The following is a 19,452-nucleotide window of genomic DNA, read 5'->3' as shown; positions in this document are numbered from 1 at the left end:
GTGTAACAGCTATAATGTATAAAAATAAATATTTATAAACGTATTTCTAATATTTTGTTTGATATTATCTAATATAAATATATCTATAAAATATAAAAAATTTATTCGTAGAAAATGTTTAAAATTAAATATTACAAAAAATCTAAAAGAATAATAATTTTTTATCTTACAACTATTTATTTATTAGAGATTTTTACATTGATTATTGATAAATTATTTGCATAATTCTAATACTTTTTAAAGAATTCATTTATTTGTACAATAATGCAACAGTTTAGAGATAAGCAGGTACTATTGCCACAAGAGCAAACAAATGCCAATGTTGCACAATAAATTGTGATTTGTCCTTAATTATAATTAAAGAATTAAAATTTTAAATCATTCAAATGTAACTGGAATCGAGAGAATTGGTAATATTGGATTTGTGGTTTCCACTTCCAATGCTGTTGCCATACAATCACTCGCTGCTTCTACTTCACCTAAGGATTCCAACACTTTTCCCAAATTATACCTACAAATAAAAAGATTTAATTCGGCTAAAAGTATAATTATTTAAAAGTTACACCATTGCATTTTCAAATATAAATGGAAATAAATCAATATTTTTATACCATGTTTGATGAGAATTTGGGTCAATTTTTGCAGCATCCCGTAAAGTTTTTTCAGCTAACCTTTGACTTCCCAAATAGTGATAAATTAATCCCTAATAATGGAAATAATCGTTAAACAATTGTATACTATTTCATACAGTAATAACTATTATTTTATAAATTACAACATTACCAAATGTTGTAAACTTTTGATATGTGATGGATTAATTGAAACTGCATTCTGATAACATTGCTTTGCTTCCATATATTCCAATTTATATTCATGAAGAAGACCCCGCTGGAATGAAAAGTAGCTTCAATACATTGTATCATGATAATGAAGTTATGCAAAATAGAAAGCAAACTATTCATCTTTAGTTTTTTGTTTGATAATATAACTTACTGTATACATAATATGGTGACTTAATGGGAAAATATTCGTGGCTTCTTGTAAGGAAAGAACAGCACCATTTGGCTGATCTAAAACTAAGTATACTTCGGTAAGTAATAACCAAACTTGTAATTGTAATAGCCATGCTCTTTGTGGTCCAGGCTTTGGGGTAAAAGAACTAAGTGATGATGCAACTTCAGATAAGGCTTGTTCTACTCTTGAAGCAGCCAATGATTGTGCGTGTACAGAACCTATTTAAAAATTTGCTATTTGAAATTTTTATATAAAACAATTTAATCTTAAAAATTACAAATTAGAAAAAAGATACTAAATACATACTAGAGTCTTTATCAGACATTTCAGAAGCATACAGTTGAAAAACACTTCTTGTTTCACTGCGTTTCTCACTGTGCTGTTCATTACAATTAGCATTAGTTTGATCTTCATACAAATTTTTCCAAAGTAAAAGCATATGTCTTATGGTGAATAATGCTTGTTCACCACCGATACTTTGTAATTCGAGATGTGCTTTTACATAAAGAAAATTTAAATTATCTGGATATTCTTCTAACACACTGTTTATTAGATGCAATGCTTCAGAATATTGCTTATGTGCCGACAGCAGTAATATCAATAAATGCAGGGATGGAATGTGTTCTGCCCGAAGATTTAATGCAATTTTTACATGAACCATTGCGTCGTTAATTTGTCTGTTAATTGCATATTCATGTGCTAAATAGTATTCAGCTAAATGATCGTTTGGATCACACTGTTGCGCCCTATTAAATAAATGTATAATACTATAATACGTAACTTATCCTTTATTTTATATTTAACTGTACATACTTTTGAAAACATTCTAAAGCTGTTTTGGTATGGTAAGTTTTATCCATTTTTACTATAGTGTTTGTAGCAAGAATACTATGACCAATACCAATATAGAGATGACATCTTGATTGCATTCCTTGAGAATTTGATGTTTCTCTTTGAAGTGCTTTTTGACTCCATTCAATACCTTCTTTTATCTATTTTTATTCGAATATGCTTTTAGTATATTATTTTATGTAGTTTATTTTATAGGAAAACATAATCCTTACCATATTTAATTGTTCATAGCACAACCTTGCAGCTAAAAGACAAGGCATTACCTTCTGTGGTGATAATCTTGCTACTACTTTCAAAACCCTATATGCATGCATATATCTCCCCATACTAATTAAACATAATGCACACTGAGTCCATACATGGGCTTCCTCGTGAGAAAATTTCATTGCTCTTTCAAATGACTATTAAGATATAAAATTGAATTAAACTTTCATTCAAAATGAATGTTGAGTCTTTACTTTTCTTTTATTTTATTCTAATTACCTCATATAGCAAATCTACTTGACTCCATCTCACAACGACTACTGTGAGGAGATCATATACTGCAGTGGCATTTTCAAAAGCATGTATTCTTGCATCTTTAAATTCTGGAGATTGACTAAGGACAGCATCTCTAACTGCCATAGCTTCGCTTATTAATAATAACAGAATTGTTTCTTCATACTCATTTCTTGGCACAAACATATTAGGACCTAAATATTTCTTTGGCTTCCAAGGAGAATCTGAGAAAAGTACAATAATGATTTAATATTTTATTTTCATCTCAAATTTTATCATAATAACAATCGTTTTATTAATAATATTACCTGTTGAATCACTTGGTGCTTCTGGAGCTTTATATTCCGCACCGCTAATTCCTCGAACTAATACTTCTGCCAATTGTCTTGTTAAAGTAACTCTAAGACTTTGAGTAGTTGTAGACTCCACAGCAGATAAAATTTCCCTTATAAGTTATTGAATTTCATAAATAAAGATTGTTTATTTAATTGTCAAAATATTTTTTCTAAATTGTATTTGCTATTGCTGTCATCTTCTTGCTATCATTTCCTTCCTTGCATTTTTTATTAATAGAAACAGTTAATTACCTGTAACGGTTTATTGCACCTTGAATATTACCAGTTTGAATGTACAATATGGGTGCCCTTTGTAGTGCAGTTTCCAAAATTGGCCCGATATGTTTTGTAGAACAATACGAAGACTGAGAGGAATATGTACCTGTTGATCAAATGATATTAAGGTATTAACTACAAAACCCAAATTTCAAGTTTTGTCACATTCCACCAACAACCCTATAATATCACCTGAAAAAATGTAAATAAACATAGTTAATGCAATATTCTTATAAAATAAATTTATTTTAATGCTTGCTACTACTGTTTTTTCATTCAGTGAATATCCCGACTACCAATCAAGATATTATTCATACATTCATTAATTATGGAACAGTAAGCATCAATTAGCATTATCTGATGGAAAAGAATGTGCTGAAAAGAATCATCACCTGCATTGTTACTATTTACGGTAGACGTGCCATTTTGATGTTGCATTGCAAGTTTTTCTTGTTCTTGTAAATACACCAATGTCAGGTCCCCAGTAATTTCATAACATTTGATGATTTGTTCTTGCCATTCTGCTATTTTGTATTTTGATTTAGAATTTGGTGGTAACTTTTCCAAACAAAGACCTGTTATAAATAAAAACATCTATTAAAAGGATCTATTGTATAAGGATTGGTATGAATATAATAAAACAATAATATAATTTTTAATATTAAGGTACATATTTTTAAATACACAAATATTATATTCACAGAAAATAAGAGAAGCAGCAAAAAGAAGCACTGTTTTAAGCAGATTTATTTCATAATATTTTATGCAATACACTTACAGTTATTTATATGCATTGATAAAGTTTATGATATACAATCATAACAATCGAATTATCTACAGAAAGTATATTAGCTTTATTTTCATTTTGCATAATAAGACATCAGCACAGTAGGTATAAACTATTAATTTTTTGTTTCAACTGAAGTGTAATAGTTATTATCGATAAAACATGCAAAGAGTCTTTTTATATGTTATAAAATGACTACTAATTGAAATATATATTATAAGAGGATGTCTAACAGATAGATAGAAAAAATGAATGTTTTTCAAACAGTATGCATTTATCATGCAGCAGTTGTCAATATTGATAAGATGCAAGTAAACATTAATTTAAACAGAAGTAAGGAAACATAGTTACCATGAATAGAACATCTTCCCTTTTTTGGATTATTGAAAGTAATAAAATTAAGCATGAAAATGATATTGACAAGGCAACATATATTTCAAACCTTTAAAAGTTAATGAAAATATTTTTGATTTAGACTATTATATTAATAAAGATGTTTTGTATAATGATAAAGCATACAATAACACTTTAATGGATAGTCAAAGAAAAATAAAAAAAATGGAATACACTTACACATGGCAAATAAAAGAAATAAAAAGAAGCAAAATACAAACCTTTAATTGCATATGACTCAGCAATAATGCGCAGTCTTCGGCAGGATAAATGTTTCTCTGTGTCTAAAGTAAACAGTCTTTCTTTTTCTAAGTTGTACATTAGTTGTGATATTCAAAATACAGCAAATATTTTCAAAACTCATTGCTTGTGTAACTAAATTTTGATTAGGTATTACCTTCAGGCTGATGTACAAGATGATTTATACTTAGTAGAGATTACAAATAAGAAAAAAATATGCAGTTCTTTAAATTTTGTTAGAATAATTACATTAAGTGCAATACTGTCAAATTCAGCATATATTTAATGTTCTAAAGTACAGAATTATTAAAAAAGAAATTTGTTAAGTGAAATATATAAGACACCAAACTATGATAGATATAAATCATTCCTTTATTCAACTGGCAAGCTATTATGTGTGGTATTAGAAATAATAATGCACTAGTACATACTAGCAACGTACTAAATGATGTAAATAATATCTGATGCAAACCTTTAATTGCATATGATTCTGCAATAATACGTAGGCTTCTACAAGGTAATGGTTTTTCTGTAAGTGTGTGTAATTCAGCTTGTTGATAATGTTTCAGAGCTTCTTCATACATCCCCATTGCATAATGCAATTTACCAAGTAGTAAATGTGCATCCAATACAACCAAAGCCTATAATTAAAAATATTATTTATTAATTATTCATACAAAGTTAAAATTATCAGATTCATAAATTTTTATCTTTTATTCAATTAAAAACTATTAATTATGATTGTAATTACTTGTTTATCTTTTTCATTTGCTGCAAGGATCAAGTATTTTCTAGTTTCTTGTAGTCCATTTCTAGCTTTTCCAATGTTGGCATCTATAGGTGGAGTTTGTTCTAAAAAGCTTTCTAATCTTCCTTCCCCACATAAAAAATTTGCTAAACATTCTAAAATCAAAAGCATCATGAATACATAGTTCTGGATATATGCTTTTATCTTATATATTTTAGTATGAAATTAAATTTTCTTAACAGTATTAAAATATTCAGAAATATGACATGTTTATTAAATATAGATATAAATGTTCATTTTTTAATACATTAACTTAAATAAAATTGCATACAATTTTCTTATTTAAGATTTTAATAATACAAAATTCATAAGAAAGATATATTATCTTTTCGAAGTCAAAAATAAACTTTTAAGAAGACATAAAAAATATTCTTATTGACAATTATCAGTATTTGCTAAAATCAGATATACTTATTAACAAACAGATAAATTTAAATTTAAAAAAGCGTTGAATTAAGAAGATTTATATCAAATGATATTTTACTACAGTTATGTTTGACTGATATACATGTAATCCTTATAATTCGTGAAATGACTTAACAACTTCTTTTTACATAAACAGGTTACGAAACTCGTGACGTGACAGTTAATTGCTATAAAATTTTATCAAATCTTTTATAAAAAAAAATTTTTAAACATATAAATCTGATTATTTAAAACATTACGAGAAAAAGAAACATTTACCATTACTAGGGTACTGTACTTTCAGGTGTTCCGCCAATTCTATAACCTTTTTCCAATTTCCGTCCTCGCGGTTTTTATCGATTTCTGATTCAATTCGGAGGGTGTGTCCTTTTTTACTAGTCATTCTAATTTACGTAGGAAAAAGAATGAAATACGCTGTTAAATTCTTTCGTAATATTCAACAAGACGTAATGTAATATATCGATCATCAGTGTTAGAAGCGTGGGCACAACATAAAAGATACACGTATGACAATTTCTACTTCAAGCACGTGCCACACTATTTTGAACTGTCTGTTATGTCATTGATTCTGCGAAGTCTAGATACGATGCATCGTGAAACACGTCGGTTTAAGAACCAGTGAAATTGCGCATTCGTTTGACTGTTAATACGTGAGTTGACTAGTTTATATGAAAATATCACTTCATTTTTAAAATAAAATCTGCAAAATTTATAATTTAGTTATCTACTGATATAGATTTGCTATATTTGAAAAGTAAATAATCTTTCTTAATTTAAAAATAAACAACAATATTTTATTCTTTGACTATATTTATTAAAATTATTCAACTTTACAATTATAGTAATAATAAAAATAAATTTCCTTTTATTCTTTTTGATATTATATGTATCCATATGTGTGTGTATACACATATGTATATACATAATATCAATAATATCAAACGTGTGTATTTATATTTTGTAATTTCTTGTACTCTCTTCTCAATCCCTGAAGACTAAACCTCAATTCAAGTCTTTCTATATGGCAATTTGAAGATTAAGCTATATTCTATTTTCTTCAAGAAATTTTTTATATCGCTTTTTCCATTTATCTTTGACATCCATAATATTATGCTGCAATTTATATGTCTACTTTAAATTTCTGAAACTTTTGTCATCTATTAATATTATAATTGATTAATTAAATACAAATTATAACCTGTAATATATGCACTCCGCGTTGTGTAAGGACAATAAGTTCTTTCATTCCATCATTGGTGATATCCATATAACATATCGAATGTACAGGAGCATCAAATAATTTTCTTATGATCAATTCCCATGAGTCATTTATGAAACAAAAAATAAGAACTTCTTGACCATAGGTTCCTAAGAGTATCTCATTCTGCCCATCCATATTTATGTCAGCAATACAAGAACATAAAATGCAATCAGATGTTTCACTACCATTTAATGTTATGTCTTCATCCATCCCATTATTTAGAACATCCCTAGTTATAAAAAATATGGAATTATTTTTTCTTATACATATATAAAACAAAATTAACTTACATAAAGACAACTGCATTACTTGTATTCACAACAAGAACATTTAGTTTTGTTTCTTGATCATTTAGGAAAGATTTCAAGTCTACAACAAATTGAAAATATACATTAGTTTTGATTTCCAATCAAGCTTTTTTAGGATATACAGATATTAATATGTGTAATGAATTTTACTATTAGAGCTAAGAAAAGAAGGTTTCTCAATATTATTTTGAAGTGAAAAAATGGATACACTGGAAACAGGTCTGTCATATCTTAATTTCCAACTTCTGCAAACTTTTAATTCTAAAACATTAGTTATAGCTACATTGACCAATCCACACTCACAACCGATTACTGTCAGTCTCCTAAACAAATTAAAGCTGAGTATTATTAGTTATTATAATGTAATGCATAAAGATTCAATTCACATATATCATACCAATTGTAATTATCATAATAGTAAATATTAATCCATATTGCAATTCCTTGGATATCATGCAATTCAGGAAAGTACTTTTCAATAGGTGATTCACTGTAACTGTGGTTTAATTTGTCTTCTCTGATCATATGTATTTTATAATCACTGCCAGAGAGTAACCAAACAACCTAAAATCTTAGGAAAAGTTATAACTCTGCTATAAATTCATAAAATATCATTTGCTTAAATTTCATTTTTTTAAGTATAATTAAAAGATCATTACTAATATAAAAAATTACCTCATTAGGGACATTTTGTTGGGGTAATATAGTATGATATAAATGGTACGGTGTATATGCTAATTCCACCATAAGACAATTTTGTGCTATAGCTTCAATGGAACTTCCTTCATCTCCTTCGCCATCTATGGCACCTTCTGTATATATATTTAGATATCTTTCTACAGATGTATCTGTACTTGCTTTCAAAATAGTTATTCCTATCACAAATCCATCACCGCTATCAGACTTATTATAAGCATCAATAGATATGATTTCTGCACCACCTAATAAATAGGAACATTTAATCAGATATAGAAAACTATTGTTTTTGGATAAAGTGTTAATATTTAAGGTTACAAACTGGGAATATATGTAAAAAGTAGTTCTTTAACCAGTGGTCTTAAATGTAGATTTGGCATCAAATGGTATTCACAAGAATATATTTTTCTTTTCAAAGAAGCCACTAATACCTTATTGGAACCATTGACAGAACACAATTTGGTCATTGAATAAATATTTCCCTGTGATGTTAAGGGAAACCAATGTGCGTCTGTTAAATTATTCATGTTGTCTTCACAGAAAGAAATTACTAATAAACACAATAATTCGATTGTCATTTAGCTTGGATTGTATCATATTTATAAAAGCAAATAAATGAAATTAAATATTTATATAAAATCATTAAAAATGTTCTTCTTTGATTAAATTTTATTCTGAACCATAATTCATTTCTTTATATTTAATGTCCTATTTTTCTTCTAATAGCCTCAAGTTTAAATTTAAGGTTAAGAATGTAAAACTCATTTTTGATACAAGATTAAGTCACAGATTTGTATAATTTTCGCGTTAGAGATCAAGTTTTTGTTTGTTAATGAATAGCAAATATCATCTTGCATTAACAATAAATTAAATATAAACATAAAGATACATTTTATTTGTATACATATATGTACATGTTCATTTAATATGTACTATATTTCTCTACTTTTGTCAAATATAATTTTGTTGCATATGTTTAAATCATTAGAAGTTGAGAATGTTAAATATTATTTTCTATATTGTATAATTATTTTTTATATTGAAATTATAGTACAAACGAGATACATGATAGACCTAACACTCACTGCATTTTTATGTTGCAAGTTTCTTTACCTTTAGGGCACCTTTATCACATTATCGTTCGTATAGTCATAGATGAGGTACTAGCGCTAGTATACACAGATCCGGCAACTCGTTCCATTTTTGGTGGTGGGAGATGTCATCATTTGATGTTGTTTTGATGTGTATTAATCACAAAGCGCACCACAAAATCTCTCACACACATGCGCGTTTAGCGACCACTACGCCGCTTTGAGACGGACGACAAAAGCTACCGCTAGGTCATCCACTTGCTACACATTCGAATTGAATCTGATTCGAATAGACAGGAGAAATGAGTAGAGAGTAGAGAGAAAACAAAAGCATATATATGATCGTAACCGTAATTGCGAAAAAAATGTATGATAAAGGTGCCTCGCGCGTGCATTGTGCCGAATTGCAACAGTAAATATAAATACATACATCTACTTATCTGTGGTGTACAGAATAGATGTGATTCACATCATAGATTAAGTCAATGGTTATAATTTCTATATTCGCTGAAACAAATCGCAGGGGGCGTAAGAAATTCTAATTTTGTCGAGGTCGGTATTTCAGAACGTGAGACACGGAGTTCTATATATGTACATAATGTCAGATGTCAGATCTACCTTGTATTTAGTCAATGATCTTATTTACGATGAAATTATTTTTTCTAATACATAAATAAAATTATACAAAATTTAGTAATTAACCTTAGGATATATTTATTAAATGTATCTCAATGTCATTATTTTGTAAAAAAATAATCGCTTTTCAAATATTTGCGAACAGTTGCTACGATTTTAAATAAATACACTAAATAAAAATTCTATTCTAATGAAAATATAGTTAACAACTCAAAATGAATATAGATTTGATTTTAGATACTTCAATTATCTGATTTGGTTGAAAATTTTCCAAATAATCTAATATAAAAGCATAAAAACTATACATTTGTCAGAGTGCAAGTCTACCTGTTTTATCTAAAGAAAAAACACACACACACACACCAAATACAATTTAAATTACTTTTACAAAATATTATAGATATCCCTTGATTTTGTTTAATTTAGTATCAGTCAAGTTACCTATAATTTAGGGTCCTTTCTTGACAGAATGTTAATCGTTTTAACACTACCTACATATTATCATGTATAGTACCATGTACGGTATATGCTCTAACCACTGACAGGTGGTTTACCAGAAACTAATAACATATTATACGTCAGTCATGACATTTACCTTTATAGTAAGGTAATTGCCATTCGCGAAAATTCAATATCGAAATTAATCGTGTATGATCGAGCAGGTTGACCTAAATACTGTGGTGTCATTTAAACCAACATAGCGGTGCATATGGTACATACGCAAACGTAAAGAATAGTATTTCGAACAGTCCTGTTCTAACATTCTTTCGTTCAACCTAATTTTATGTAATGAAATTCTTTTTATAATATTAAACTACGAAATATCATAATATACAGCAAAAATTATTAAATGTCGCTCTACCTTGTGTTATGACAAGTTTGCTAAATAGTATAATTTTTTTGTGGACCTAATTCTGCCATCATATTAACGATATAATTAAAACCAACGATGAAAATTTACCATACCTCTTTATAAGACTGAAAACCATAATACAATTTTCCTTCCAAGAATCTAACAACGTTTAATATTACAAATGAATATGTGAATGTAAAAATTATTCTGAAGTACGTATATAATGTACAACAATCAGTAAATGGGGGACACTTTTATACGGGGATCATGCAGAAACTACTTGACTCGTTTATCAAACGCGTATATGTACATATACATATATACATATACATAATATATATATTTTTTTTTTGCTTTTTTTTATTAAACACAGAATCACAGAGCAAACTGGACATGTCGGAGGGATGGGAGATTTACATAATCTAGCTGATTTTTCTGGTACGATGCACAGGGCTCACCTCCACGTTTTTTAAAAAATACATATATATATATATATATAATGTATATATATATATGTGTGTGTGTGTGTATTTATATATATATTTGATGTTCCGTTACTGTACAAAATATACTCGCTGTTAAAAAATCAATTATGGTTTTTTAGTAAAAAACATACGAAATCGAAGAGGGTGAGCCCGCGTGGACTGATCGCGGCCCGTTCGGTATTCGCAGAGAAGATTTCATTAGTGGAAGTAATTAAATTTTATTTACAAATCAAGGCAATATCGTTAATTACGTTTGTTTTTTTTTTTACACATGCATACTCGCATCTCTCATTCTGTTTTTAGTATCTTTTTTCATTTTCTTTTTTATCTCACGCGGACACATTCACACATTTTACCGACAAGATATTATGAACCCTAGCATAGTATGTAATTTCATTCCATTTGTGACGAATTGTTTCACTTTTTTGTACAATGTATGTATAGTAATGATACAATAATTTAGTAATCGTTCAGGATGTAACAGGGCAACACGACTGGAGTCTCGAGCTTTTTCCTTTATTTCGCCTCTTCGCCATTCACATTCATTTAAACTGATTACATATAAAAAATTTCAGTTTCGACTTTGCGCCCGTCGCCCGGCGAACGGTTTTTACCATTTCCGTTATTTCTCTTTCCATTATTTTTATTTCATTTAAAAAATTCCTTTTTTAAATTATACTCTCCATGTTACACACACACAGACGCGCGCGCGTGCGCGCATACACACACATGCACACACGCGTTCTCTTTTTCCTCTCTTTCAAAATTATATCCTCTTATTATATTTGCTTCTTTCGTACTACAGCAAAGCTGCTGCGAAGTAACGATGTTTTTTCGGCACTGAGAAAAATGTTAGCGGTTCGTTATTGCTGTATTGCAACACGATATATCGTTACCAAATAGTCGCTTTATTTCGGAGCGAATCTAGCCGATAACAATAATCATTCGAAATTAATGCAATGACAAACGCGCCAATAAAAGTAACGACACAGAATTCGTTCTACTTATCTTTTCCCCTCATTTTTTCTTTTAAAATTTCATCGTTTTTATCATAGATCGCTAAGTAGACCTACACTTCATAGCAACGAACATTACACATGTAGAGGCGTAGATAAATTTATAATTAATTTTAATAAAATCACCGGTACATATAATAGTGGGCTCTTAACAAATTCAAGATATAGCTCAGTATTTAACGGTATCGTAAACGCAATCATACGAGCGAATGATATTGTACAATTGAATTTAATCAAAAATATATCACTTGTACGCTCTCTGTTTGTGAATAAGAGCAACAGCTCTTGTACTTTCATGTATGTATGCGTTACACACATATATATATATGTATGCATATATATATGTATATATGTATGTATATATATATATATATGCACATATATATGTGTATATATATATATATGTATATATGTCAGATTACAGCGGCAAAGAGCTACGAATTCGGAGACACCGTTGCGTCGCTGTACGAAAGTATCGCGCATTAAAAATTAATTGGTCTACCTAAATATTTATATATATATATATATATATATCTAATTACGTATCACGATCGTTTTCGCTACACCTTTCTCGCGCTAACAGTTTTCTCGGCGCAATTTTTTTTGCTTTTATAATAAATCTAAGTGTACTGTATTCTTTCTCTCCCTCTTTCTCTCTCTCTGTCGCTCAACTGGTAGCAGACGAAAGCCATCATCCTCAATGTTATTTTATAGCGTCTCTACAATCATGTTACAACTCCATAATAATAATAATATTAATAATTATAATAATAGTCATAATAATAATAATAATAATAATTAAAAAAGAAAACAAAACAAAATGCTTGGAAAAACGAAACACGACAAAAGATACGCACTTATTATGTTATGAAATACTATGGATACTCGTCTAGAGCATCCAACGGGTTTGCATTCCATAAAAGCAATATACTAGATTGTTAATATTAATTAATCACGGAAGCACGACATGATGGATGCTTAAGGATGTTTGATGTATGATATTTCGTGTGTTTAATGTTAGATCCGATAAGGAACGTGGTCTTCGTCGGATGCAACATTAATTTTGCTTCTTCACACATCCTCCCGATCTTCCATCAAACCGATGAAGCTTTACATTACGATGATATTTTCCGTACTTGAATTTGATTATGATAAAAATCTTTAGAGATGAAAGATTCCTGATATTAAAAGAGAACGAAATAATAATAATAAATAATAATAATAAAAAAGAGAAGATCGTAGAATTTAGAAATATTTTCTGTTTCTTAGGATTTTGCCACATGACTGTATATGTCGCATTGTAATCGCTTGTAGATCGTATCTTAAATTTATGACTGCTTTCAGACAGTACATGAGAACATTATAAAAGACGTTGTGTTCAATTTGGAATATACATATAAAATTTCCTTGTGTGGGTGGCATATTCTCCGTGTTTTTTATATGCACTTCCCGAAAAGGTGCACTGTAATTAGTAGAGTCATTTCGATGGGCACTGTACGAGCGGAAACAATCACACTTATTGACATACTTTTGTAAAAGTGTATGGTAAATATTGTTACTTATGTAATCTCTCAAGTCGATTGTGTTTTCGAGAAATTTTAAGAGCTAATGAACGTTTTGTATAACTTTCGATTTCTTTTTCTTTTAATGAATTCGTCGAGTTTGCGAAAAACATACACATATAAAACAAGATTGAAGTAAAGATATATGGTTATTGCATAATTCTATACTTTGAAAACAGTTAAATCAAATATTCTAAGAGTTTCGAGTGTAGTCAAACATAGAAGGCGAGGTACGTTTACTAACAATAAGTACAAATGTTCCATAGCATGCTGTTACTTCTTAAATACGAGTAATAATGAACATAAAAATACGGCTAACAAGTTAAGGTTTAGATATAAACATTCAACATTTATATACAATGCTGAGAAGTAAGTTCGCGTATTTTGGATTAAATAGTATTAATATGATTTTTACATAAAAATATTATAGCTATGAAAATCGATTTCTTAGTTCTTGCTTATTCGAATTTTTAGTACATTATGCACTGTTATACCAGTTGGGTTAAAAGTAAGATCTAGTTGTGAACGATACTGATCCGTTTAAAACACTGTCATATAAAACAAAAAACTGATAAAATATATAGTTGGAAGCCATTTAATATTATGCAATATATATAACTTATTGTTGTATAATATTCTTATCTCTGTATACCCTAGCCCCTTTTTTATGAAATAAAAACCTACAACACTGATGGCTTACTTTTTTTCAATGATAAATAGCGACGTAATATCAGATAATAATAATATATAGACTAAAATTAAAGAAAACTACCTCCAAACTATATATAATATTGTTAAACTTTATTGAATGATTATTTAAAAATAATAACGATTTATTCTAAAATTTATAAAATTTCTTTACATTAAATTTCCTATTTTAAATTTATTTTAAATTTCTTTTTCTTTAATTCGTTTTAATAAAAGATGGATTAAACATTTTGTTTCTATTTATTAATGTTGTATCTTCTTTATTTTTAAATTTTAAAAACATTAAAATTTCCGAAGAAGGACAATAAGTTAATTCCCAAATGTTTGTGTTATGTTATGTAAAATAGAGGATGAAAATACATCGATATTGAATAGGATGAGCGTTAAGACGTGAGTAACATGTATGATTAGAAAATTCTTTAACAGGTATTATAAAACTGTATCTAGTTGACTGCCTGTTCTCCTCTGTAAAATTTTTTTTCTAAAAATTCAATAATGCGACCGACGTGTAGTATCCTTAGTAATCTGATATTTGAAATTAAGTTAATGACGGCAGTACAATAAAATTTGATTTACTGCATCATTTATACTGACAAATATATTAGCAACGATACGAATAAAATAAAAAAGTATAAGTAACGACAGTTTGATTGGATATGAAAGTATAATGCTAGCTATACATTTCTTATGCACGAATTAAGCGTACAAAATTGACAACTATCTGTTAGTAAATATATTTACATGTGTAAATATACATTTGTTTGCTTATTCATCCTTTATGGACTACATCTAAATGATTTTAATTTGTTAATGATATTGTAATGATTAACATAATGTTCCATTATTTATATAACTGCCTGGAGGGAAAGAATGATATGCATTGACCTAATGTTCCAAATATATATTGATTTTTTATCTTATACAATTCCCATTGCATTGTCTTTTTTTAATTATTCTTTGGAATGAAGTTAAAATAGCATGAAAATAATAAAAACAACATATATTCTTTCTTTCTCTGTACTTTTCACTCAATCTAATTATTAAAACATAATTTTTTTATATTTGCATCATATCCCCAAATTTCCGATTTATATCTCAACCTCATTTATAAAATATATGTTTGATCAAGCAAAATCAAACACACAAATTTTTAATGAATTCTAACAAATTCTAATTATAAAGAGTAAGAAAATTTCATGATTTAATTTCATTTTTCGTAACTATTTGGAATTATCAGCCTCATAAAATTTGTATAAAAATTATTTCTTTGCACAATATTTATGATTGTATAAGAAATGCTCATTGAAGTTTCACACATAACATGGTTAAAAGCAATGCAAAACTACGGTAAATAATCGGAATATACAGAGGGAAAAATTATAACGGCCCATCAAAAGACTCTTAAGTAATCTATTTTTTTTTCTCTCAGTGTTACTTAATACTACACTTTGATTTATTCTCTCGTGCAAATAATTTTTTATATACTCTGCATGAATTTAAATCACGTACATGTACTTATTCGATTTCAAATGCATATTCACTTTTTACATTCATTGTTATCATTTGCTCCTTTTCTCAAGTACATCAAACACGGAAACACGCATTAATTCATTATGGAACCAATAAGTTGTATTCGAAATCTATTCCATGTCAATGTGATTGGAAGAGTTATTTGTTTATGACCAATTGAGCTACTTTTTAATCTTTCATCAAATACCTTAATAATTAGATAAATACGATCAGTTCATTGTACCTGATATACTGTGAGCAGTTATATCATATTATTATTTCTTAGGAAAAAGAACTGAAGCCAATGATAAAGCAGTTGTGATTCATGTTGTGTCAAAATGAATACAGGAGGGTTTAGAATTTTCACCTCCTTTTGGATGACTCTTTGATAGGTATGCTTACATTATACACCCAACACTTAGTGGGTCATACCTGGTTGTCCATTGCTACATAACAAACAAGCAATGTGGAATATTCCAATCAAAGTTCTCCTCAGAGTGCATTGAGCGATGATAATACTGGCTACTTGGCCAGAATTTAGGTAGGGCTAGGAAGCACCAAGTGAACCTGACCCTGGGCTTGGACTATTCTGTACAGCTGGAGGTACTTGATTATAAGGATGATTACTATTGCACAAGACTGTATAAATATTTTCCACATTACTGAGCTTCTCGAAAAATGGAATTAGATCTAATAGTTCTGAATCTGTCATATCATCAAACCATGATGCCACTGGTACCTAAAAATGAATTTATTTTATTTCTTTAATTATTTTCTTCTTTTTTGTATATTTTTCATTGGTAAAACTTACTGCATTATCTGGATGGAAAATGTAACTGGCGGGGCTATTATCAACAATAATAATTTGCTGTAAATCCCGCCCTAGTTTATTTAAATCTTTAACATAATTTCCTCTGTGATAAACACAAGATTCTCTAAACAGTCTTGCTCTAAACACTCCCCATCTGTCAAGCAGATCTGCGACTGGATCAGCATACTGTAAATATCAGAAATATCGAATGTTCAAACAAACCTAAATATGAAGCCCATGGTTATAATAAACAACTGTTTGCATAATATACCTTAGCCAAACTTGCTGTGAACAATACACACTCGTATAGTTCACCCATTCTCTGTAAGAATTCATCCACATAAGGCCTCTTTAAAACATACACTTGATGCACTGTCCCATCAATCTCTACAGGAACAACAAAATCGGCATTGTTGATTGGTTTGAAAGAACTATGCACTAGTGTTTCATCCAAATCAATCACCATGCACTTCTTGTGCATATCCTGATGTCTGACAGGTGGGAGAAGGAACCTTGGGGATCCAGTCCTTAGGGATGGAGAACCATGTCCATCGCCTTGTAACGAGCTTGTTTTTGAACTTTTAGAACTACTTCCACGTCCTCTACCGAGGCAACAAAGTAGAGATCGCAGAAGCCCACGCCCTCTTGGCTTTTTGCCACTGGCTGAACCGGTGTTGTTCACTTCATTCTCTTGTGGTAACTGAGCTACATTTGGAAAAAATAAATATCATCTTGTAAATACACATATGCAAATATGTATATGATATATACATTAAAAAGTGATCAAAATTGTTAAAATTTGTGCCAAAATAGAGATATATTTATGCAAAAGTATATGGAAAATAAAATGCAAAATTTACTCTTATAATTGATGGAACGTTATTTTCTGCTTAATGTACAAAGGGATGAATTACTAGAAATTACCATTTTTAGGGTAGTAGAATATTTCTATAAGCATGTATTTTGACAGTTTTAAGAAATGGGAGAGGAACATTTTTATTTTATCTTAATTTAAACATTGTTTGGCTTCGTCCAAGCAATATTTGAGCATCGAGTAAACGAATCGGATTAAGTGAATTAAAACGGCGGCAAGGTATGGGTACGACACGATGCAATAAGTTACACGCGAAACTTAGGTGAAAGAAAAAGAGGGGGAGAAGGATAGGAGACACGATTTGTGAAGAGGCGAGGCGAGGCAAAACGAGGCGAGGCCAGGCAAAAACGAGGGCGAGAGGAAAAGAGACGTCGGAAGTGAAGTATAGGCGAATAGCAGTGGAAGGGAGGAGTAGAGGGGTGAGAGGTGAGAAGTTAGGTGAGGTAAGGTGAGGAGCGAGGTGCAGTCCCGTAACAGGTGCAGATTCCATCCAGCATCTGGAAGAAAAACGTAAAAAAAAAAATGTAAGGCGGCAAGCCTATATTCACAGCAAACACCTACCTTTCCCATTATTAAATTGGCCTAGCTCGTCATCCCGCGACACTTGGGTGATAATGGACGATGCGTCCATTTAAACATTTGTTGAGAGTCCCTGCGTGCTGATCGTGAATTCCGTTAATGCGCGCGCGCGACAATATATATATATATATATACACATACATACACAACACACACGCGAACGATCCCAAGAATGAGAGAGAGCGTATACGCGCGGTAGCACGCACACGCACCAACTCACTCACTCACTCAGTCACGACGTACGAAATCTCTCCCTCCAAACGTTGTCGCGGCCACCACCGCCGCCGCCGCCGCCGCCGCCGCCGCCACCACCACCACCTCCACCGTCTCCTTCACTGTCGCCACCGCTGCTGCCGCTGCTACCGTCGTCGCCGCCGCCGCCGCCGCCACCACCTTCACTGTCTCCACCACCGCCGCCGCCACCTCTACGAAGATCACCACAACTTGGCGAACGGAGACGCATAGGCGCAGGCACGGGCACGAGTACGCTCACGCACACGCACCCACACGGTGTGTTTTCAATACCAACAGTGATATTTACTTCACCGAGATCAGCACAGGATTTATCTTGATCTTAAATACCAATGTAACTCGGCGGTACAGTGCAGAGACGATTAACTTGGTAGGATCGGATTATTATAGTTGATACTGCATTGAAAGAATCGATCGGTTTCTTAAACGTAAATGTAACTGGGGAAAGTTAATCCAATTCTTGGTTACATTCATTCCAAGGGGGCTCGTATTGCACGTATGTCTACGTATACGTGCATGTACGCTCTCTCTTTTACGCGCCACACCTATGTCGTTGCGCAGTTCATTACGATTCGACATTTGTCGTATGCGTTCTGCTCCTTTAATGCGTTTTTCTATTCGATGATGATGTCCTTCGACGCACCTCACATATATCAATCTTTCCACGATGGTTTTCGATATTATTGTTTGATATAATTAGTTCATGTATTTGTTTATTATTTGAGTTGGTAACAATAAGGATTCATTAATATTTCGTAACAATCATGTTATACACTTAACACACACAACATTAAACAATGTAGATTTCTCACACAACAAACACTCACTGTAGCTACAATTTCGTCCGTTCAACGGAAACAACGTTGCGAACCTGCGCTACAGAGGTTTTTGATGTTAATGTTTTGCTGGCTCTTGTACTTCACGCGATTGTCGCGCCTTCTCGCGACCTTCAATCGAATTATATGTACGACCGTTGCGCACCGTTTGAACTCAAAAATTACTGCCATAAAAGCAAAGCAAGGTGCACGGTTTCGCTGTATTCCTTTTGTGGCCATCAACTGATTTTGTTAGTAATGATTCATATCAGATGGATAGATTTCCAGTGGAACTATAGCCTACTAGAAATTAAATTTTGTTAAATGAGAAATTCACTTCATTTACCTTGAGTTTCATTATATTTAG

General features: G+C 30.6%; 3 protein-coding genes across 9 annotated transcripts; all 3 read right to left on the bottom strand.

Annotated features, from left to right (window-relative positions):
* Positions 1–157: 157 nt before the first annotated feature.
* LOC100649894 (tetratricopeptide repeat protein 7B) lies at positions 158–6,025 on the bottom strand. The gene is made up of 15 exons (XM_012315064.3): positions 5,888–6,025; positions 5,147–5,298; positions 4,868–5,036; positions 4,377–4,439; positions 3,368–3,550; positions 2,952–3,081; positions 2,673–2,809; positions 2,350–2,588; positions 2,079–2,267; positions 1,828–2,006; positions 1,321–1,760; positions 994–1,232; positions 784–888; positions 612–703; positions 158–511 (listed from the first exon to the last, which is right to left on the bottom strand). The coding sequence occupies exons 1-15, from the start codon at positions 6,009–6,011 to the stop codon at positions 379–381; spliced, it is 2,574 nt and encodes an 857-aa protein (XP_012170454.1). The 5' UTR covers positions 6,012–6,025; the 3' UTR covers positions 158–378.
* On the bottom strand, positions 5,950–10,436 carry LOC100650093 (KICSTOR complex protein kaptin). Of its 3 annotated transcripts, none has more exons than XM_012315066.3 (8): positions 8,980–10,436; positions 8,217–8,444; positions 7,874–8,139; positions 7,596–7,762; positions 7,349–7,521; positions 7,181–7,259; positions 6,828–7,119; positions 5,950–6,742 (listed from the first exon to the last, which is right to left on the bottom strand). In XM_012315066.3, exons 2-8 carry the CDS (start codon positions 8,419–8,421, stop codon positions 6,671–6,673), a joined length of 1,254 nt encoding a protein of 417 aa, XP_012170456.1. In that variant the 5' UTR covers positions 8,422–8,444; positions 8,980–10,436; the 3' UTR covers positions 5,950–6,670. The 3 variants fall into 3 exon arrangements, with proteins under 3 accessions (XP_012170456.1, XP_003399837.1, XP_012170455.1); XM_003399789.4 differs by having other exon boundaries at positions 9,008–10,436; XM_012315065.2 differs by lacking the exon at positions 8,980–10,436 and having other exon boundaries at positions 8,217–8,973.
* A 725-nt stretch (positions 10,437–11,161) lies between these two features.
* Positions 11,162–19,382, bottom strand: LOC100650215 (carboxy-terminal domain RNA polymerase II polypeptide A small phosphatase 1). Of its 5 annotated transcripts, none has more exons than XR_001099228.3 (5): positions 18,001–19,382; positions 16,837–17,270; positions 16,566–16,751; positions 16,187–16,493; positions 11,162–12,694 (listed from the first exon to the last, which is right to left on the bottom strand). XR_001099228.3 is itself a non-coding variant. In XM_012315071.3 (5 exons), the coding sequence occupies exons 2-5, from the start codon at positions 17,557–17,559 to the stop codon at positions 16,302–16,304; spliced, it is 882 nt and encodes a 293-aa protein (XP_012170461.1). In that variant the 5' UTR covers positions 17,560–17,936; positions 18,001–19,382; the 3' UTR covers positions 14,826–16,301. The 5 variants fall into 5 exon arrangements, 4 of the variants coding, with proteins under 4 accessions (XP_012170461.1, XP_048266744.1, XP_012170460.1 ...); XM_012315071.3 differs by lacking the exon at positions 11,162–12,694 and adding an exon at positions 17,490–17,936 and having other exon boundaries at positions 14,826–16,493; XM_048410787.1 differs by lacking the exon at positions 11,162–12,694 and having other exon boundaries at positions 14,826–16,493; positions 18,001–18,098; positions 18,160–19,382.
* Positions 19,383–19,452: the final 70 nt, after the last annotated feature.

Source organism: Bombus terrestris, chromosome 12 (genome assembly GCF_910591885.1).
Source record: "Bombus terrestris chromosome 12, iyBomTerr1.2, whole genome shotgun sequence".
Lineage (NCBI taxonomy): Eukaryota > Metazoa > Arthropoda > Insecta > Hymenoptera > Apidae > Bombus > Bombus terrestris.
This window is presented reverse-complemented; position numbering and strand designations above follow the sequence as displayed.